This window comes from Trichechus manatus, unplaced genomic scaffold (genome assembly GCF_000243295.1).
Source record: "Trichechus manatus latirostris isolate Lorelei unplaced genomic scaffold, TriManLat1.0 scaffold00113, whole genome shotgun sequence".
Lineage (NCBI taxonomy): Eukaryota > Metazoa > Chordata > Mammalia > Sirenia > Trichechidae > Trichechus > Trichechus manatus.
This window is the reverse complement of record NW_004444049.1, coordinates 7,598,404-7,621,392: the sequence shown is the minus strand read 5'-3', so window position 1 is coordinate 7,621,392 and position 22,989 is coordinate 7,598,404. Positions and strand designations below refer to the sequence as shown.

Genomic DNA, 22,989 nt, shown 5'->3' with positions numbered 1-22,989 from the left:
CATCATGCTTGGTAAAGTAAAGGGTAAGCAAAAAAGAGGAAGACCGTCAACGAGAAGGATTGACACAGTGGCTGCAACTATGGACTCAAACATAACAACAATTGTGAGCATGGCACAGGACCAGGCAGTGTTTCGTTCTGTGGTACATAGGGTTGCTATGAGTCAGAACTAACTCAAAGCCACCTAAAAATAACAACAACAGGAAGCTTCTATGACTTTGCCTTGAGTCATTTCCCTTCACCAGAGTTAACACTTGTCTACTAGCTAGTTAGTGATTTTCCCTCCCTAACCCTCCCCTCCCTCGTAACCATCAAAGATTGTTTTTTTCTGCATGTAAACTTTTTCTTGGGTTTTTATAATAATGGTCTCATACGATATTTGTCCTTTTGTAATTGCCCTATTCACTCAGCATAATGACCTCCAGATTCGTTCATGTTGTGACATGTTTTATGGATTCATCATTGTTCTCTATCATTGTATAGTATTCTGTTTTGTGTATGGACCATAATTTGTTTATCCATTCATCTGTTGATGGACAATTAGGTGATAATTTTTATTAGATTTATACTTAGGCAACTTATACACTCTTACACTATTTGTAAGTGCTATCTGTCTTAGTTATCTGGTGCTGCTATGACATAAATACCATAAGTGGATGACTTTAACAAACAGAAATTTATTATCTCACAGTCTAGGAGGCTAGAAGTTCAAATTCAGGGTGCCAGCTCCAGGGGAAGGCTTTCTAGCTCTGTCGGCTCTGGAGGAAGGTCCTTATTATCAATCTTCCCCTAGTGTAGGAGCTTCTCAGCACAGGGATTCCAGGTCCAAATGACATGCTCTGCTCCTGGCTCTTCCTGCTTGGTGATAATGAGGTCCTTCTTCCCTCTGCTTGATTCTCTCTTTTATATCTCAAAAGAGATTGACTCAAGATACAACCTAATCCTATAGATTGAATCCTGCCTCATTAAGATAACTTCCTCTAATCATTCCTCATTAACATCATAAACCACAATAGAACAGAGCAGAGCTGCCCCATAAGGTTTACCAAGGAGTGGCTGATGGATTCCAACTGCTGACCTTTTGGTTAGCGGCCAAGCTCTTAACCACTGTGCCACGAAGGCATAGAGGTTAGGATTTACAACACATAGGATAAATACATCAGATCACAAAATGGAAGACAACCACACAATACTGGGGATCATGGCTTAGCCAAGTTGACCCACATTTTTGGAACACACAATTCAATCCATAGCACTATTTTTTTTTAAATTATATTTTATAATTAATTGATGTTGGTACAAAGATGCACCTGATTTATGCATATTGAGCTTATTTCTAGCAAACTTACTGAATTCTTTCATTACTTCAAATAGGCATACCATTTGCAAATAATAATAATTTCATTTCTCTCCCTTTCTCTCTCCCTTTCTCTCTCCCTCTCTCTCCCTCTCTCATTGTATTAGCTAGGACCTCTGGTACACTGCTGAGTAACCAGGTGTTAGCAGGCATCCTTGACTTGTTCCTGACTTTAGGAAAATGCTCCTAGGATTTCACCATTAAATATGATGATTAATCTATTCTTTGTTTGCTAAGAGATTTTTATTCTTTTTACCATAAATGAGAGTAAAGTTTTATTGAATGTCTTTTCAGCATTTATTGATATGATTATATATTCATATGTACATTTCTTCTTTGATCTGTTATTGAGGTAAATTATATTAATAGGCCTTCTAATAGTAAACTCTCTTAAAAATCCTAAAATAGAGCCTATCTGATTATGGTATTTTTTAAATGAATACCTCGCTGGATTCCATTCACTGATATTATATAGAATTTTTGCATTATATCCACAAGTTAAATTGAGTTCTAATTTTACCTATTCATCCACCAACTCTATATTAGCCTTAGGGGCTGGATTGTCTATCTTTACATGATTGACTCAATGTCATTATTTTTTAAAATATGTTCTTTGGGTCTTTATTTTATCTATAAATTCCATCCTCCCTCTTATGAATTAAATTGTGTCCCCCAAAAATACATGTTGTAAATCCTAACCTCTATGCCTGTGGTTATAATGCCATTTGGGAATGGGTTTTCTTTGTAATGTTAATGATGCAGGATTAGTGTAGAGTGTGTTTTGAGTCAATCTCTTACAAGAATAAAAGGAGCAGATTAAACAGGCAGAGATGAGGGAAGATAGATGCCAACCCACATAGAGATCTCCAAGGAACCAGAAACAGAAGCTGAAGAGACAAGGACCTTCCCCCAGAGCCAACAGAGACAGAAAGCCTTCCCTGAGACTGGCACCCTGAATTTGGACTTCTAGTCTCCTAAACTGTAAGAAAAATACATTTCTGTTTGTTAATGCCATCCACTTGTGGTACTTCTGTTATAGCAACATTAGATAACTAAGACATTCCCTCTCTTTTTCCTTGCAATTTATTTGTTGGAAAAAAAAATTGATCGTTTCCCTCATAGAAATTCCCAGAGTCTGAATTTTTTTTATTACTCTCTGGGGTGTTGTTTAACATATTCATCTGTCTCCTTTACTTCCTTTCATCCAGAGATTTGATCAGATTCACGGTCAATTTTGCAGCAAAAATACAAAAAAATCCTTATGTTATTTTCTGAATGTTTCTTTTGTACAACTTCCTATTCTTACTTCATGACTATATTTCTCTTATCTCTTTGATGATATCTATTTTTGTTGTTGTTGGAAAAACTTTATACGTCGGACATTACAGTAGAGTCTGTGACAACAATGGTGAAGAAAAGAAGTCATGGTGCCTGGCTGCATGGAATAACAATTCTAGTGGGGAAAATCAATATTAATTACAAACATAAATATATAAAAGCTAAGTGCTACAAAGGAGAAATAGATGGAGCTCAGAAAGCTTTGGCCTAATCATGGAGAGTATGCAGAATCTGCATGGGAAGGATCCAGTGTTTCCATCAAAGGGAATAGATATTTGCATTGTTAGTTGTTCTAGAAACAAATTTATCCTGGGACAAGAATAGTGGCAGTGAAGTAATCCTTAGATGGGAAAGATCTTCCTCATTTCTGTGTGGCCTTTTGATACTGAGGCCTAGACTCTGGATAAGAATCTATCTTAGAGAGAACTGCCATTGTGTAAAGGTGAGCTGTGTCCTTTGAAATGGAGGTAGATCAGGACCAAGGCAGGAGGACCATTCAGGACTCTGTAAATATAAGAACTGATGTGGGCCTGGGCCTCTGTGCATAGCCACATTTAGGAGTAGCAGTAGTAAGTTATTCCCTTTGTTGTTCTTCGCTTCAGGTAACCCTGAGCTTCCAGTAAATTTTTATTATTACCTGCATCCTGGTATTTTCTGTGTTGTGAGGATTAATGGACCAATCTTTCATATCCTGGAGTTACTGAGAAAAGTGGAAGGTGTCACCTCTCCTGTGGGCTAGAATGGTGGTAGCCATGGTGATCCCTCTGGAGGATGGCTTTATCCAATGGGAAGAGTCACTGGTGACAGAAACAACAACACGGCAGCCTGCAGGATGAGGACACTGGAATTGAAGGACATGGAGACCTGGCCTTTTATGAGACCACACTTGAATCATGCAGGAAAATGGTTGGAAGCCATTTTGAGGAAGGATAGTTTCCAGAAATTAAACCAGGCGCAGTCTGACTGTGACTGTGTCTTCACATAGTAGTCCCAAAACCCATTGCCGTTGAGTAGATTCCAACTCATAGCGACCCTAGTCACAGGTGGGTAAAGCCTAGACTCTGTATTACAAATGAATGTTCTTTAAAACAAAGGCTGAACAAAAGAGGACACTGGGAGAACGGTAGAAGATATCCTTTTGTCAGGGATTTGGGTTCATGTACCAGATGTTTATTACACAAGAAGGAATCTTAGTCCCTTGCCTACTGTGAGAGTAAAGGTAATAAAGGCTGAAGTAAAATGTACTGAGCAAATTTACTGAGTATCTGCTATGGACTAGGGATTGTGCTAAGGCATTTTACTTACACCAACTCATTTAATCTCAGCAAAATATGATGAAGTCGACAACATTGCCCTGACATTGTAGATGAAGAAGCTAAAGCTCAGAGATTAATTAAGAAGCCTTTTTCAAGGTTGTGCAGTGAGAAGTGCCCAACAGATATTTAACAGTAGTTTCTTCCCTTCGGGGACTCCTGAGTTTACAGTCAAGTAGTGGAGATATTTGATGAAGATTCATTCTTTTATTCTCCAAGAATTTCACAGTCTTGTTACAAATGGTCTGTCCAAAAGCCAACAAGAGAGACATTCAGGCACACAGAGAAACAAGTGGTCTGTGAAGTAGCCTCTAGCTTGGGAATTTTGAATAACTTCTTCAAGGGATAAAAAGCAATAGAGAGACAATTCCCACTGATGCCATTGCACAATTACCCTGCAAAGTAGAACAGTGCATTGTTCAGAGTCACAGAAAAGCCCAGGACTGGTGTTCTCTCCCTCTCATATCACACGAAGTCATATTAATTTTCAGGCCCACTATATTCATATTCACCATATTAATGAGATGCACAATTTTCAATGCCTGGAAATTTTTATCAATGTAAGAAATGTTTCAAGGGCTCTTCTGATGTTTTCCAACAGCTGCCCTCTTTCCACCCACCTTTATAAACAGAACTCCAAAAGGGATTGCCAAAGGGCCTTACCTGCTTGCTGTGGCGCCTGCCATATCTCAATTCTGTGGCAAAGTGCTCACAGTTGCAACACAGAAGGTTGTACTTCACCTTCTTACCAATTGTCTTCTTCGCCAAACTGATGATCTCATCAACAGGTCGTGGTTTGTACTTACAGTCCAAGTAGTTGCTGACCCAGTACTCATCTTCCTTCACCACTTCCTTCAGAGGCTCCTGTTTCACCACAACCTGGATCCCTGAAATAAGAAGATATTGGAGAAGCCAGCCCTGGAAAACCTACCTGGGGCCACAGCAGACCCTCCTTGGGGTGCTACTGCACTCAGTAGTATAAGGGTGAGAAAGGAAGGGAAAAAGAACAAACAAAAAGTTCCACTGTTGACCTTTGAATGTGTTTATCCCTTCCTACTCTTTACTTTTGCTCTTGTTTTATGGTAATTTAACATGAATGCAATTATACAACACACAGATTTTGTTACCTAAACATGTAACGATATGTTAGAATATGTTCCCATAGCAACAAACATGGAACTACATCATAACTTGAAATGGCTACCATGCTATTCCATTATATGCAGCTAGTTATCTTAATTTATTTGACCAATCCCCTATCGCTGGGCATTTAGGTTAAATTCTTTCTCTGTTATAAACAGTTATATTACAAACATCCTTAAGTCTTATGCATCTTTGGGCATTTGTCCAATTCAGAAGAGAATTGTTTCTTGAGTACCTACCAAGACCAAGACCATGAAGGCTCTTTTACATATATCATCTCTTTCAATCTTCTTCACATCCCTTTGAGGTAAAAAACCAATCTCCATTTTACAAAACCAATCTTTGAGCCACAGAAAAGTAGCATACCCAATGGTCAAAAGTTGTGGAACCAGAATTTGCAACAACTCCAAATATACGACTATTTCCACACTACTGTGTAGAAACTTTGAGACTCTTTGGCAACCAGAATGGTTTTTTATATTTTTCCTGCATCATGTCAGCTGTCATAGTTCTAGGCATTTAAGAAAGGTTCACAAGACAGCTATTAACAGATGCATGCCACATTCCATTCCCTAGTGAATAAAGGTCCAGAGTATTATGTTTCAAAAAAAAACAGACAAATTAATAAAATTAGTTGCTCTCAAGTCAATTCCAACTCATGGCGACCCCATGTGTGTCAGAGTAGAACTGTGCTCCATAGAGTTTTTAATGGCTGATTTTTCTGAAGTAGATTGCCAGACCATTTTTCTGAGGTACTCTGGGTGGACACAAAATGCCAACCTTTTAGTTAGCAGCCGAGTGCACTAACCATTTTTACCACACAGGGACCTATTAATTGTGATTTTGTTCACATTTCTCAACTAAAAATTTGTATTTAAAAAAAAAATGGTTAATTTTTTACCTGATTTGTTCAGATGGACTACATTACCATCTCCCATATAAATGGCCCAGTGCTTATAGGCAGCACGAGAAATTGCAATCAGGTCTCCAGGTTGTGGATCTTGGCATGACTGCAACAGAAAAGAAAAGAGAGAGTGTAGATAGACTTGGAAACACCCGTGATCTGGCTAGGGGGAGCTACAGGTCAGAGCAGACGCTCATTGCCTTCATCACCTGGTAGGAACTCTAGAAGCCTAGACCCAACATGGCCACTTGCCAAATTTTCTGAATTAAGAAATTGAGTCTCAGATGGTTGAAGTGAATTGAAAACGGTCCCCCAGGTGGTCATTGGCAGTGTGAGAGTTGCAATCTGTATTCATAAAATTTAGAGCAATGGGTTCCTCCACCCACTATGCTGGGCTGACAATCCTCTGGAATGTTTCCAGACTAAAAGGTGCTTTTCAAGGATGCGACGGATCTAAGTTCACTTAGTTATGATTGGACAAGTTGGACAAATTACCTAAACTCTTCTAGCCCAAGTCCTCACGTGCAGACTGGGGAAATGAGACCTACTTGGCAAGCTGGTTGTCAGGGCTTAATGAGCTTTCACGTGCCTGGTATTGTAGTATTCCACCACGAGTGTGTTGTTTTGTCATACTACTGTGGCTTGTGTGTTGTTGTGGTGCTGGAAGCTATGCCACTGGTATTTCAAATACCAGCAATGTTATTCATGGTGGACAGGTTTCATTGGAGCTTCCAGACTAAATACAGACTAGGAAGAAAGACTTAATGGTCTACTTCTGAAAAAATTGGTCAGAGAAAACCTTATGAATATCAGCGGAACATTGTCTGATATAATGCCAGAAGATGAGCCCCTCAGGTTGGAAGGCACTCAGAATATGACTGGGAAGAGCTGCCTCCTCAAAGTAGAGTCAATCTTAATGACATGGATGGAATCATGCTTTTGGGATCTTCATTTGCTGATGGGGCATGACTCAAAATGAGAAGAAACAGCTGCAAAGATCCATTAATAATTGGAACGTGGAATGTACAAAGTAAGAATCTAGGAAAATTGGAATTTATCTAAAACGAAATGGCATGAGTGAACTGAAATGCACTGGTACTGGCCATTTTGAATCACACAATCATATGGTCTACTACGCCAGGAATGACAAATTGAAGAGGAATAGCATCGCATTCATCATCAAAAAGAACATTTCAAGATCTATCTTGAAGTACAACGCTATCAGTGATAGGATAATATCCATACACCTACAAGCAGACCAGTTAATATGACTATTATTCAAATTTACACACCAATCATTAAGGCCAAAGATGAAGAAATTAAACATTTTTACCAACTTCTGCAATCTGAAATTGATCAAACATGCAATCAAGATGCATTGACAATTACTGATGATTGTAATGCAAAAGTCTGAAACAAAGAAGAAGGATCAGTAGTTGAAATATATGGACTTGGTGACAGAAAAGATGCCAGAGATCACTTGATAGAATTTTGCAAGACCAAAAACTTATTCATTGCAAATACCTTTTTTCAACAACATGAACAATGACTATACACACAGACCTTACTGGATGGAATATACAGGAGTCAAATCAACTACACCTGTGGAAAGAGACAATGGAGAAGCTCAGTATCATCAGTCAGAACAAGGACAGGGGCCGACTGTGGAATAGACCGTCAATTGCCCATATGCAAGTACAAGTTGAAGCTGAAGAAAATTAAAACAAGTCCATGAGAACCAAAATACAGCCTTGAATATATTCTACCTGAATTGGGAGACCATCTCAAGAATAAATTTGACACATTGAATAGTAATGATCAAAGAAAAGACAAGTTGTGGGATGACATCAAGGACATCAGACATGAAAAAAGCAAAATTACATTTAAAAGACAGGAAGGGAAGAAAAGACCAAAACAGATGTCAGAAGTGACTCCGAAACTTGCTCTTGAATGTAGAGTAGCTAAAGCAAAAGAAGAAATGATGAAATAAAAGAGCTGCATAGAAGATTTCAAAGGGCAACTTGAGAAGACAAAATAAAGTATTATAATGAAATGTGCAAAGACCTGGAGGAGGAAAACCAGAAGAGAACACGCTCCACTTTTCTCAAGCTGAAAGAACTGAAGAACATATTCCAGGCTTGAGTTGCAATACTGAAGGAGTCTATAGAAAATATTGAATGACACAAGAAACATCAAAAAAGATGGATGAATACACAGAGTTACTATACCAAAAAGAATTGGTTGATGTTCAACCATTTCAAGAGGTAGCATATGATCAAGAACCAATGGTACTGAAGAAAGATGTCCAAGCTGCACTGAACGTATTGGCAAAAAAACAAATCTCCAGGAATTGATGGAATACCAATTGACATGCTTCAACAAATGGATGCAAGGCTAGAAGCACTCACTTGTCTATGCCAGGAAATTTAGAAGACAGCTACCTGGCTAACTGACTGGAAGAGATCTATGCCCGTGCCCATTCCAAAGAAAGATGATCCAACAGAATGTGGAAATTATCAAACAATATTATCAATATCACACACAAGTAAAATTTTGCTGAAGATAATTCAAAAATGCTTGCAGCAGTAGTTCGACAAGGAAATGCCAGAAATTCAAGCCAGATTAAGAGGATGTGGAACAAGGGATATCATTGCTGATGTCAGATGAATCTTGGCTGAAAGCAGAGAATACCAGAAAGATGTTGTCATGGATTGAATTGTGTCCCCCAAAAATATGTGTCTTGTTTAGGCCATGATTCCCAGCATTGTGTGGTTGTCCTCCATTTTGTGATTGGTATAATTCTCCTATATGTTGTAAATCCTGGTCTCTGCCTGTGGTTAATGAGGCAAGATTGGATTATGTTAAAGAGGGTTAGAATGGGATGTAACACCCTTGCTCAGGTCACATCCCTTATCAAATGTAAAGGGAGTTTCCCTGGGGTGTGGCCTGCTCCACCTTTTATCTTACAAGAGATAAAAGGAAAGAGAAGCAAGCAGAGAGTGGAGACCTCATGCCACCAAGAAAGAAGCACAGGAGCAGAGCGCACCCTTTGGACCCGGGGTCCCTGAAGCTGAGAAGTTCCTCAACCAGGGGAAAATTGATGACAAGGACTTTCCTCCAGAGCCAACAAAGAGAGAAAGCCTTCCCCTGGAGCTGATGCCCTGAATTTGGACTCGTAGCCTACTAGACTGTGAGAGAGTAAATTTCCCTGTTAAAGCCATCCACTTGTGGTATTTCTGTTATAGCAGTACTAGATGACTAAGGCAGGGGTTTACCTGTATTTTACTGACTATGCAAAGGCATTCAACTGTGTGGATCATAACAAATTTTGGATAACATGATAACGTTTCAAAGAATGGGAATTCCAGAACACTTAACTGTGCTCACGAAGAACCTGTACATGGACAAAGAGACGTTCGTTCAAACAGAACAAGAGGATACCGTGTGGTTTTAAACCAGGAAAGATGTGCGTCAAGGCTGTCTCCTTTCACCATACTTATTCAATCTGTATGCTGAGCAAATAATCTGAGAAGCTGGACTATATGAAGAAGAACACAGGATCAGGATTGGTGGAAGACTCATTAACAAACTGAGATGCACAGATAACACAATCTTGCTTGCTGAAAGCAAGGAGTACTTGAAGCACTTACTGTTGAAGATCAAAGACTACAGCCTTCAGTATAGATTACACCTCAACATAAAGAAAACAAAAATCTGCACAACTGGACCAATAAGCAACATCATGACAAATGGAGAAAAGATTGACGTTGTCAAGGATTTCATTTTACTTGGATCCACAATCAACACCCATGGAAGCAGCGGTCAAGAAATCAAACGATGTATTGCATTGGGCAAATCTGCTGCAAAAGACCTCTTTAAAGAGTTAAGAAGCAAAGATGTCATTTTGAGGACTACAGTGCACCTGACCCAAGCCATGGTATTTTCAATTACCTCATATGCATACAAAAGCTGGACAATGAATAAGTAAGACAAATGAAGAACTGATGCTTTTGAATTATGATGTCGGTGAAGAATATTGAATATACTGTGGACTGCCAAAAGATTGAAAAAGTCTGTCTTGGAAAAACTACATCCAGAGTGCTCCTTGGAAGTGAGGATGGTGAGACTTCAAATCACAGACTTTGGACATGTTATCAGGAGGGACGAGTGCCTGGAGAAGGACATCATAGTGGCAAAGTAGAGGGTCTGCAAAAAAGCAGAAGACCTTCAATGAGATGAATTGACATAGTGGCTGCAACAATGGGCTCAAGCATAACAATTGTGAGGATGGCACATGTCTTAGTCATCTAGTGCTGCTCTAACAGAAATACCACAAATGGATGGCTTTAACAAAGAGAAGTTTATTCTCTCACAGTCCAGTAGGCTACAAGTCCAAATTCAGGGCATCAGCTTCAGGAGAAGGCTTTCTGTCTCTGTCAGCTCTGGAGGAAGGTCCTTGTCATCAGTTTTCCCTTGGTCTGGGAGCTTCTCTGCGCAGGAACCTCAGGTCCAAAGGATGCACTCTGCTCCAGGCACTGCTTTCTTGGTGGTATGAGGTTCCCATGTGTCTCTGCTCGCTTCTCTCTTTTATATCTCCGAACAGACTGGCTTAAGACACTATCCAGTCTTGTATACCTCATCAGTATAACCTCATCTTAGCGTTAGAGTTTACAACACAGAAGGAAATCACATATACCCTCATCATAGCGACAGAGTTTACAACACCTAAGGAAATCACATCAGATTACACAATCATACAATACTGGGAATCATGACCTAGCCAAGTTGATACACACATTTTTGGGGGGACACAATTCAATCCATGACAGCACAGGACTATTTCATTCTGTTGTACATGGGGTCACTATGAATCGGAACTAACTGAATGGCACCTAACAACAACAACACTGTAGTATTATGAGGCATTGGTGGTTCAGTGGTAGAATTTTCACCTTCCACGCAGGAGACCTTGGTTCGATTCCTGACCAATGCACCTTGTGCACAGCCACATGTCAGGGGAGGCTTGCATGTTGCTATGATGCTGAACAGGTTTCAGCAGAACTTCCAGACTAAGACAGAATAAGAAGAGAGGCCTGACAATCTGCTTCTGAAAATCAGCCAATGAAAAAACTATGAATCACAATGATTAAATCCACAAGTGACCATGGAGATATTGCAGGACCAGGTAGCTTTCTGTTCCATTATGCATGGAGTTGCCATGAGTTGGGGTGGGAGGCGACTCAACAACAGCTATCAACAACACTATAGTACTACTGTGAGAATACTATTAATACTATAGTACTGATGTGTAGTATTAATTTGAGAAATACTGTGCAGGCTACACTGGTAGTTTTCCATGCCCCCTCCTCTATTCCCACCCCAGGAAGAACACCAGTAGAGAGAAGGATCACACCAATGGGGGCCTTACCAACTTGCAGCGGGGCCAGCCATATCTCAGATCAGTGACAAAGTCCTCACTGTTCTCAAATAAAACCTTGTAAGTCTTCTTGTCACCAATCATCTTCTTTGCAGAACCGATGATTTCATCAACAGGCCGTGGTCGGTACTGATGGTCCAAGTGGTTGTTGACCCGGTAAAGGCAGCCCCATGCCACATCCTCTAGGGGATCATTTGCCACCACAGCCTTGCGGCTCAGAAACATGAACATTTTGGAGGAACCAAATCTGGGGAACTCACCTGGGAGTCAGGGAGAGACCACAAGGCAAGTGGGACAGGCAGATAGAAGGCAGGAGAAAAGAAAAAAAGAACAAAAGGTACCAATTATTGAGCTTTGGATGCTTAACTTTTCACAAAGGTGACTGAAGGATTCACTGTTCTTATTCTTTTTCTGAACAAGATGCCTTGAGTAATTTTTTGTTGTTATTAGTTGCCTTTGAGTCAGCTTTGATTTATGGCGACTTTATGTATAACAGAATGAAACGTTGCTGGGTCCTGCACTGTCTTCCTGATCATTACTATGTTTGAGTCCATTGTGTCAGCTATTGTGTTACAAATGTCATGATCGCCAGTGGCTGACATAGTTTTCCAATAAACGCATGCAAATGATTTATTTGACCAATTCCCTATTATTGGGCATTTGGGTTGTTGAAAAATTTTATCATTATAAACAATAATGTTAAAAAATACAACCAAATATACTTGTTCATCTCTATACATTAGTGTGATTCAGGAAAGGATCAATTTTATTGATACCTACTGTGCTTACCCACTCTTTGGAGCTATTTTTCCTATAATATCTAATTTAATTAGCTTTCTTTCCTTCGAGGTACATATTACCATCTCCCTTTTTCAGAGCTAGAGAGGGGTTAAAAGAGATTAAGTGTCAGATTTAAGAGAGATTATGTGTCAGACCCAAGCTCTTTGCTGTGAGAAATCATACAGCCAGGGTTTGAAACTGCTTCTTTCAGCCTGTCAAGGTCAGGCTCTGCACTGAGCTGAACCTTTGAAAATCTTATGCATAATTATCTTGAACCCTATGATGTGACACAGTTCAGAGCACATCCATAGGCTCAAAAATAGCTATAAAATGATGGAGTCCAAATTCCATTCTATAGTGCATGCAGGTTATTTTTCAGAGGGACAGTAACTAATGAGCACAATAATTAAGTAGACTTTTGTTTACATCTGTTTACTTTTCTAATCTGAAGGTTGATGTTGGCACTTAATATCCATCTTCTTAAGAAAAAGAAAAATCCAAATTCTGGAAAGTACTAAAAGGACCGCGTGTTCTCACTGTCATACTTTGCCTTACAAGCCCCCTAAGGATCATCAGGATTAAGTGAACTTGATTCACTATTTACCATCCATTCACACATTTTTTCAACTCTCTCAAGGTAGATGATGACTTGTACAAAGCCAATAAAATGTAAACGTCTTATTCTGATAGTGGTGACAATGGTCGTGTCCTGTGGCAGTGCAAATGCTTGGTGGAGAAAAGAACATCAAGGTTATGCTGTCTTTGGGCTGTAGGACATGAACAGTTTTGCATCTGATTTAGTGGTCTCATTCCAGCATTCGTTGTTTTCTTTAATTGACTCTACACACGTCCGTTTCCCGCATTCTCCTGGGACTGTTTTCCTCATCCTGCTGCTTCTGTCATTAATGAGTTAAGTAGTAATGAACAGGTACATGCTATGCATTTGCAACAGAATTTGCCGTTCTGGGGGCGTGTTTCTGTTAAAACTTCTGTTAAGGAGCATCTATTACATCGTACTAAGACCTTTATAGATGTCAGAAGAGACTCTGAAACTTGCTCTTGAACGTAGAGCAGCTATAGTGAATGGAAGAAATGATAAAGTAGAAGAGCTGAACAGATTTCAAAGGGCAGCTTGAGAGGACAAAGTGAAATATTATAATGAAATGTGCAAAGACCTGGAGTTGGAAAAACAAAAGGGAACAACATGCTTGGCATTTCTCAAGCTGAAAGAACTGAAGAAAAAATTCAAGCCTCAAATGACACTATTAAAGGATTCTATGGGCAAAAATATTGAACGACTCAAGAAACATCAAGAGAAGATGGAAGGATACACAGAGTCACTGTACCAAAAAGAATTGGTTAAAGTTCAACCATTTCAGGAGGTAGCTGTGATGGTTGAGATTGTGTGTCAACTTGGCTGGGTCATGATGCTCAGTGTTTTGGCAGTCGTATAATGTTGTGATCACTTCCATGTTGAAATCTGATATGTGATCACCTCCATGATGGGATTTGCTGTGAGCAGCCAATCAGTTGAAAGGGAGTTTCCTTGGGCATGTTGTCTGCATAGAATATAAGTAGACATTCTAGCCAGACTCGGGAGCTTTTTGCTCACACTGGATCCAGCAGTTGGCTCCTGTTCATCTGATCTCTGATTCTTGGGACTTGAGCTATCAGCTTACCTTCAGCCTTGCCTGCCAATCTTGGGATTCATCGATCTTGGCAGTCTGTGAGCAAGGGCCCTGCTCTCTGACCTGCAGATCTTGGATTCGCCAGTCCCTATGGCTACGTGAATCAGAAGAAGCCTCTCTCCTGACCCACGGACTTGGGAAGTTCCAGCCATTACAACTGCATGGGCCATTTCCTTGACATAAATATATATATATATATATATGTATGTATGTATTTATATGCTTTACCGGTTTTACTCTCTAGACAAGCCAGCATAAGACAGTAGCATATGATCAAGAGCTGCTGGTATTGAAGGAAGACGTCCAAGCTGCATTGAAGGCATTGGCCATAAACAAGGCTGACAGAATACCAAGTGACGTGCTTCAACAAATGGATACAAATGCTGGAAGCACTCACTCATCTATCGCAAGAAATTTGGAAGACAGCTACCTGGCCAACCGACTAGAAGAGATCCACATTTGTGTCATTCCAAAGAAAGGTGATCCAACAGAAAGTGGAAATTATAGAACAATATCATTAATATCACACACAAGTAAAATTTTGCTGAATTTAAAAATGGTTGCAGCAGTACAGCAACAGGGAAATGCCAGAAATTCAAGCCAGATTCAGAAGAGGATATCGAAAGAGGGATATCATTGCTGATGTTAGCTGGATCCTGGCTGAAAGCAGAGAATACCAGAAAGACGTTTACCTGTGTTTTGTTGACTATGCAAAGGCATTCAACCATGTGAATCATAACAAATTATGGATAACATTGCAAAGAATGGGAATTCCAGAACACTTAATTATGTTCATTAGAAACCTGTACATAAATCAAAAGACAGTCATTCAAACAGATCAAGGGAGAACTGTGTGGTTTCAGATCAGGAAAGGTGTGTATCAGGGTTGTATCCTTTCACCATACTTATTCAGTGTCTATGCTGAGCAAATAATCCAAGAAGTTGGACCGTATGAAGAACGAAGCATCAACAATGGAGGAAGATTCGTTAACAATCTGCGATACGCACATGACACAACCTTACTTGCTGACAGTGAAGAGGACTTGAAGCACTTACTGATGAAGATCAAAGACCACAGCCTTCAGTATGAATTGCTTCTCAACAGAAAGAAAAAAGTCCTCACAGCTGGAGCAATAAACAACATCATGATAAATGGAGAAAATATTGAAGTTGTCAAGGATTTCATTTTACTTGGATCCACAATCAATGCCCATGGAAGCAGCAGTCAAGAAATTAAACAACATATTGCATGGGGCAAATCTGCTGCAAAAGACCTCTTTAAAGTCTTCAAAAGCAAAGATGTCACTTTGAGGACTACGGTGCACCAGACCAAAGCCATGGTATTTTCAGCTGCCTCATGTGTATGTGAAAGCTGGACAATGAAAACGGAAGATAGAAAAAGAATTGACGCCTTTGAATTCTGATGTTGGTGAAGATTATTGAATATACCATGGACTGCCAGAAGAATGAACAAATCTGTCTTGGAGGAAGTACAGCCAGTATGCTCCTTAGAAGCAAAGATGATGAGACTTTGTCTGAGGTACTTTGGACATTTTATTAGGAGGGACCAGTCCCTGGAGAAGGACTTCATGCTTGGTAAGGTAAATGATCGGCGAAAAAGAAGACTCTCAATGAGATATATTGACACAATGGCTGCAATATAGGCTCAAACACCAGCAATTGTGAGGATGGCGCAGGACCTGGCAGTGTTTCGTTCTGCTTTACCTAGGGTCGCTATGAGTAGGAACTGACTTGATGGCACCTAACGAAAACAAGACACCTTATTCTGAAAAATCAGTTATGAAAAACAACACTGAGAGCCTTCTTATGTAAGGTCTGAGACCCTGACCTCTGGAGAACATTTGGTGCCTTAAATCACATCATCAGAGTCTACAGGAACAGAGTGATTATTCTCCGAGGTTTGACAGGGAGAGACCAGCTTGCTGAAGCAGCCTGGCTCACTGTGGGAATGAATGAATCTTTCCCTGCTTCATCAGACAACTGAGATCCTTGGTGCTGACACAGTGAACATGCAAGCATGACCTGCTATTGCACTGCTCAGAGAAAACTTGACTCCCAATTCAGGCTTCGTTGCTCAGCTCTGTCTTCCAGTTATTCTCATTATCTTATTAACAAATACGTTAAAAAAGTATATTTTGAACATTCCTTACTTGGAGGAGCCAGATGGATCACATAACCATCTCCCACGTAGATGGCCCAATCCTTGTAGCCAATGTGAAAAATCTCAATCAGGTCTCCAGGCTCAGGTTTTTCACAAAACTGAAACAGAAAAACCAGAGATAGTGTGGAGAGGCTTTTAGGGAAGTTCAGAGACGCTGGCAGGGGAGCTACAGGACAGCCTGGGGTCCTTCTTGCTAATGTCCATCAGGCAGTGAGAACCCAGGCAGGAGAGAGCTCCTGTCCCTCAAGGGAGCCTCAGCCTTCGTATCACTCTTTGAGGCTCCCTCCATGAGGCCACCAGGACTCGAAGCCTGGAAAATGAACCTTGCAGGAGAGGAGGTTTGTCCAGGATCAATGTGTGTTATATGTGCGTGTGCATGTGCACGTGTATATATGTGAGCACACATGGTTAGAATTCAGACACACCTGTACAGGTGCAACATGCACGTGCTTCTGAGTGCGTTGACAAGGGAGTCTGCAGGGACAAGCAGCTCCACTGAGGTGAGCAGCAACAGGCCCATCTGGAGCAATCAGCAAGTTAAGTTTTGAAAGTCTCTGCTCTTTGTAGATAGACCCTCACTTCCTCACCGTGTCCTCTTGCCCCATGACTGTTCATGACTACATGAAGCTCCTCCTGCTCAGGCTCTGCCCCCATCCACCTTGGGACACCCATGCCTTGGAGCTGACTACCTGACAGACACAAACTAACAGCATCTTAACAAGACCTGAGCCTTAGAATGGGACTCCTGTGGGGCCACCCAGCTTCCAGCAGTGAGGTGAGCTGACACATTCAAGGAGCAGGGTTTCCAGAAAGCACTTTTCCTATAGTAACTGCAACACTCACAACAGCCCTAGGAAGAAGGAATCATCATCCCACTGCAGATGTAGGGAGACTGAGAGTCAGAGAGGTAGAGGAACTTGCCCAAGAGTGATCAACTGGGAAGAGGGTGAGGTGGTTTTCTTTGCCCATTTCTCATACTGTTTTTCCATTGGCACCTGCCTTCCTCCCCTTCCAAACCCCCATTCCACTTCTCAAAGTCCTGCCCCAGGGCACCACAGCTTCATGAACCTACAATTTTTTTTTCTTCTCCTTTGTTCCTGATCTAAGTGAACAACAAGCCCTTCTCCATCCCTCGTTCCAGGCTGTCCAACCAGAAATCAGGGAGTGTTAATTTTGCCCCATTTCTCAGCCCAATGCTGTATCCAATCACCAAGTGTTGTCCATGCTGACCCTGCAGGTTTCCCCTGAATTAATTTTCTTGTCCCATCTTCCCCTCAGGAACCTGGTTTAGGGCAGCCCCGTCCCTGCCTCTGTGACCACCCCACCTCCTGTCCCTACCTCTCCTCATTCAGTCTCCCTATAACCCTGTGTGGCCTTCCCAAAGAGACCATCTGGCCATGACTTTCCTCTGGCCTCAGCCATAGTGCACACCCTTTGGGGAGCTCACAGGCCCTCCTCATCCCCCTGGGCCTTACCTGCACTCTGCCCTCCAGGCTGATTGGAGGACTTCAGGTTCCCTCACGCCAGTGCTCTCTTTTTTCTGCTCCTCTGCACACGCAGTTCTGCCTCCAGCCACCTTCCCACACCCACTCATCCTCTATTCCTATCTTGTTATGGATTGAATTGTGTCTCCCCCAAAATGTGTGTAGGAACTCTAACCCCTATAGCTGTGGATATAACATAATGCAATGTAATTACCTCCCATAATACAGTCTAATGTGATCAGTCAATCAGCTGAGGTCATAACAGTGTAGGATGGATCCTATATCTAATCACTTTTGAGTTATATAAAAAGCAGCATTTAAAAAAAAAAAAAAAAAGAAACCATTGCCATTGAGTTGATCCCTACTCATAGCAACCCTAAAGGACAGAGTAGAACTGCCTCCATAGGGTTTCCAAGGAGCGCCTGGTGGATTCAAACTGCTGACCTTTTGGTTAGCAGCTGTAGCTCTTAACCACTATACCACCAGAGTTTCCAAAAAAAAAAAAAGCAACATAGACAGGGGGAAATAGATGCCACTTGAGAATTGCCAAGGAACTAAGGAATGCCAGGCCTACACAGGCTGAGGGAGACAAAGATCTTCCCCTAGAGCGGACAGAGAGAACCTTCTCCTAGAGCTGACACCCTGAATTCAGACATCTAGCTACCTGAGCTGTGAGAAAATAAATTTCTCTTCTTTAAAGCCAACCACTTGTGGTATTTCTGATAGCAGAACTAGGAAACTAAGACACTTATCCACCACTCATCCCTTCCTTCAGCAGCTTACCCTGCTGGCCCCAACCTGGTCCACCTGACCCTCACAAAGTACTCAGGTCCTCCAGGGCCCCCACCTCTCCCTGCATGGGTAGCTGTGCTGCGCATGCCTACACCTGTCTGTGCTCCCCTCTAGGCTCTGAGTTCCGCCCAGGCAGCGATCCTGTGCTGCTCCCTGCCTCCTTAATTTCCAAGATACAGAGAAGGGCCTGGCATGTCATGGGGCAAAGGAAATACAAAGAGAAGAGGGAGGGAGGGTCAGTGTGCCAGGATTGCCGCCAGCTCCTGCTCTGTTTCATCCAAAAGCAGCACATCAGCTGAGGCTTGGCAGGGCTACATACAGTCTCCACCTGGGAGCAGAAGGGGATTTTTCACTCCATCTCCAAATGTCTAAGGACCTAGCCAGGGCACTGTTAACAACAGCCAGTGGAAAGCTGAAATCTTAGCTTGGGCCCTGCTTTGACAAGGAAATGGGCAGGGGCTAGCACTGGGGAGTGCCCACGTCCTTCCAGGGCCATTGCACCTTCCTCTGGGATAGGAGCTATGTCTTCCGGTACTTGTTGCATTTCCCATAATTGTATGAGCCCAGCTTTTTCTCTTTTAGCCTAACACCACTAAGCTGGGCCCACCACTCCCTGGAATTTTTCTGATTCAGGTCATTGGGGCTATTTGGAGGGGAAATTTCACAGATTAGAGGCTGAAATTAAAATGCACTTTAGAAGGAAGGGCAAACACCATGGAAGAAAGAGGAGAGAGAGGACATGTTTGGACTGAAAAGTGACTGAACCCCAGCTGGCTCCAAGGACATATAAGGTCAAGACTCATTCCCTTCGCAGAGAAACCAGGTCTCACCCCCACCAGGCCCACACTTGAGTGTCTTCCCTGCTGCTTCTAATGAGGGGGAGGAGGCAGGCCAGGCAGACACAACCCCATTCACAGCATCCCATGCTCCCTTCTCTGTGCCAGACCCAGAGAGGAGGTTGACACTGCCCAGACAGGCAGGGATGTGAACTTTTAAAGACAAAGATACTGTCCATGAAAGCCTTCAGATATGAGCACTGGAGTTAACTGTGCCCAGAGCCAGCAACCCAGACTGAGGCCTTTCCAGGAGAGAAGCTACCCATTCTGAGCCACCGATAGAAAGTTCCAGAACCTACCGGAGCCTTCTCAGAAGAAAGGTGGTGTGTCTGGTGCTCTGCTGCTCTTGGATCAAGGCTGAGGAATTCATTTTCAGTTTCATTCTGACACTGCTCAGGAAGATCACTGCTTAAAAAATAAAAAAAACTTTTTTGCCCTAAGCGGACAGGTTAATGATTCCCTGCATCAACATATGGAATCACTGGCACTTGAAGGTCACCTGAAAGTAGTAAGAGTAGGAAGAGAAGCTCTGCATTTCTCCCTGTCCTTTGGAAACCCAGGTCTCTTTCTGCAAGAACTCTGGGAGTTGTTCCTATCCCAGGAAAAAGGAATACTTAGCGACAGGGAATGTCCACCCCCAGTCACACGTTATCCTATAACAACCCCCAGGAAATATTGGGCCAGAGGGCATGGGGGCAGACCAGAGGGATCCCTACACCCATGAGAAAAGTCCTGCAGGTGGTGAGTGCCCCATACCTTGAGCACCCAGGCATCCATTGCCCCCTTAGGATACATTTGGAAGCAAGAAGCAGAACTAAACTAAAAGTGGCTTCAACAGCCTGGGCATCCACTGTCTCAGTAAGAGGAAGACAGGAAGCAGGTGATTCAGGTTCAGTTCAGCAGCTCACCAAGGCCACCAAGGACCCAGGCTCTTCCATGCATCATGCTGCTCTTGTGTCTGCAGTGACTCCCTGCATGGTCCGATATGGCTGCAGGAGCCTCCAGCATCACATTGTCACACAGGAATGTCCAAAGACAGAAAAGGAAGGTGTTTCTCATCCTGTCTCTCTTTTTACCAGGTAGCAAAATTTTTCCATAACCCCCTAACTGACTTGCTCCCAAGCTTCACTGTCTAGTCCTGAGTCACATTTCCACCCCCAAACCAATGGTGAGACAAGCGGAAGGGGCTAATCTGATAGACTTGGACCACTCATGGTGCTTCACCTGGATCAGCTAGGAGTGGGGGTACTCCTTTTTGCACAAACATCAGGGAGAAGGTGAGTGTAGGTGGTAGGGAGAGACATGGCTACTATTTAGGCACCACTAAGTCTAACTCACTCACCTTCATTCTAGTCCACTGTAAAAATACAGGCTCATTATATAGCATGGAAGAAGTACAGCCAGAATGTTCCTTAGAAGCTAGAGTGGCAAGACTTTGTCTCACATACTCTGGACAAGTTATCAGGAGGGACCAGTCCCTGGAGACAGACATCATGCACGCTTGGGAAAATAGAAGGTCAACGAAAGAGAGGAAGACCCTCAACAAGATGCATTGACACAGTGACTGCAATGATAGGCTCCAGCATAGCAACGATTATGACAATGGCGCAGGACCAGGTAGTGTTTCATTCTGTTGCACATGGGGTCACTATGAGTGGGAAACGACTCACTGGCACCTAAAAACAACATAGAACTACAAGGAGACTAGAACCAGTTCTCAGACAATCAGACTGGATACCCGTAGAGTCTGGTAGGAGAAATGGGGAAGACTGACTCACTGGAGACTTGAAGAGAATGCAGCAGCCATACTGAGGTGGGCATAGCCCCCATAGAGAGAGCACATGCCTGGGGGACTTGGAAAGGGAACTGCCCCTCCCCTAGCCCATCTCCTGCACCAAGTCCCCTCATCCAGACACAGACCCACAGAAGATGGTACAAACTCCTTTGCTCCCTTGGCTTTAGCCTCAGGCCTGGCACCACCCATCCTGTTTCCAAGTGACATTGACCCTTAAACTTCCTACAGATGTTCCCTATTTTCATTTGTAAAAGGATGTAAGGGAACCCTGGTATAGTAATGGTTAATTGCTCGGCTGCTAACTGAAAGGTTGGCAGTTTAAACCCACCCAGCAGCTCTGCAGGAAAAAGACTTGGTAATCTGCTCCTATAAATACAACAGCTAAGAAAACCCTATGAGGCAGCTCTACTCTGTCACACAGTGTTGCTATGAGTCGAAAACTGACTCAGCAGCACCAATAACAACAATAAAAGGTCTCTCCCCAGCACTGAGGTGAGATTCAAAATGGAAAAAAAAGAAGAAAAACTAAGCTGAAGGCCTTGCCTCTTTCAAGTACTGTCCCACCCCCTCTCCTTGCCTCAGTTACCTCCTCTTTAATAGTGAGGCATCCGTCATCTTCACCTCTGAGATGAGTCTGTGGTCCTGGGTGTACAGAACGGGAGGGAACTCTGGTCATAGCTGGTCCAGTTGAAGCCACCTCTTTCCCTCAACTTCAGATTCTGAGGCCCATCTTCAGGTTAAACGTTGTCAGGAGGATTCTGCATCTTGGGGTCTATGCCTCTCTTCTCAGTTGTTGCTCCTTTCCTGCCTCAGCATTCCAGAATGTGACTCTGGCCACGCCCTTCATTATTTCCTCCTCAAGAACTGTCCTCCTCAAAATCCTGTCAGATTTTGTTTAGCATTTTAAAAGTTACTGGTAATGATCAGCTCTGGAAAATGTTCATCTGTTTCACCTATATATTGTACATTTGACCCCACAAGTAATCCTAGCTTGCTCACTCACGTCTGCCAGTAACAGATCAGAACATTAACTCATATGCTAGCTATTGATAGCTGGCTTTTTCTTTTCTGTTTGTTTTTCATGGATATCCTTTATCAGGGCAAATTTCCTTCTACTCCTAGTTTTCTGAAAGTGTTCATCATAAATACATGTTAGATTTGTTTCCAAATGCATTTTTGGCATCTATTGAGATATCATATGGTTTTACTTTCTTAGTCTGTTAATGTGGTAAATTACATTGATTAATTTTTGAATGTTAAACCAACCTTGCATTCTTGGGATAAACCTCACTTGGTCATGATACAGTATTTCCCTTTTTATATATTTGTTATTTGATCTGATGAAATCAAATTATTTTTATAAACATTTTTGCTAACTGAAAGGTCAGCAGTTCAAATCCACCAGCCTATGGAGCAATTCTACTCTGTTCTATAGGGTCGCTATGAGTCAGAATCAGCTCAACAGCAATTTTTTTTTTTTTTTTGGTTTGTTTTTGATTTTTTTTTATATATATAAAGGACAGACTAGTGTAGAGATACAGCTGTAATTGGTTAAAAAAAAAAAACGTAGCAGTCACTAGTTTTAGCCAAGAGAGGGGGGTGTTTGATATTTTGTGGGTGGCACAGTGACCTTGTTTTTGTCTGTGCTTAGACAAAATTATGAAGCGGTCTTGTTTTGTATCAATTTATTGTGGTCTCAGAGTAATCTTGTCTGAGGTTCGTGTTCACAAGGAGAACAGCATGACTTGTTTCTAAGTGCCAGACCAGTTTCCAGGTGCCAGGAGCTGCTCTTTTTTGTTGTTTGTGTTTTTCCTCAAACTTCAGTGTTTAAAAAAAAAATCCCAATTGTGCCATTATAGTAATTTTGAGAAAAGCATGTCAATACAAAAGCAGCTCACAGTTTCCAAATAAGAAGTCACCTATCTGAAGACTCAGGAGGTA

General features: G+C 42.0%; 1 protein-coding gene across 1 annotated transcript in view; it reads right to left on the bottom strand.

Annotated features, from left to right (window-relative positions):
- Nucleotides 1-16,746, bottom strand: part of LOC101345736 (uncharacterized) — a 20,515-nt gene extending 3,769 nt beyond the window's left edge. Inside the window, exons 1-5 of the mRNA XM_004383932.1 lie at nucleotides 16,729-16,746; nucleotides 16,131-16,239; nucleotides 11,483-11,751; nucleotides 6,079-6,160; nucleotides 4,671-4,894 (exon numbers count right to left, since the gene is read on the bottom strand). Of these exons, the coding sequence (XP_004383989.1) occupies nucleotides 4,671-4,894; nucleotides 6,079-6,160; nucleotides 11,483-11,751; nucleotides 16,131-16,239; nucleotides 16,729-16,746 (702 nt within the window). The remainder of the gene's footprint in view (nucleotides 1-4,670; nucleotides 4,895-6,078; nucleotides 6,161-11,482; nucleotides 11,752-16,130; nucleotides 16,240-16,728) is intronic.
- Between the last annotated feature and the right edge of the window lie 6,243 nt (nucleotides 16,747-22,989).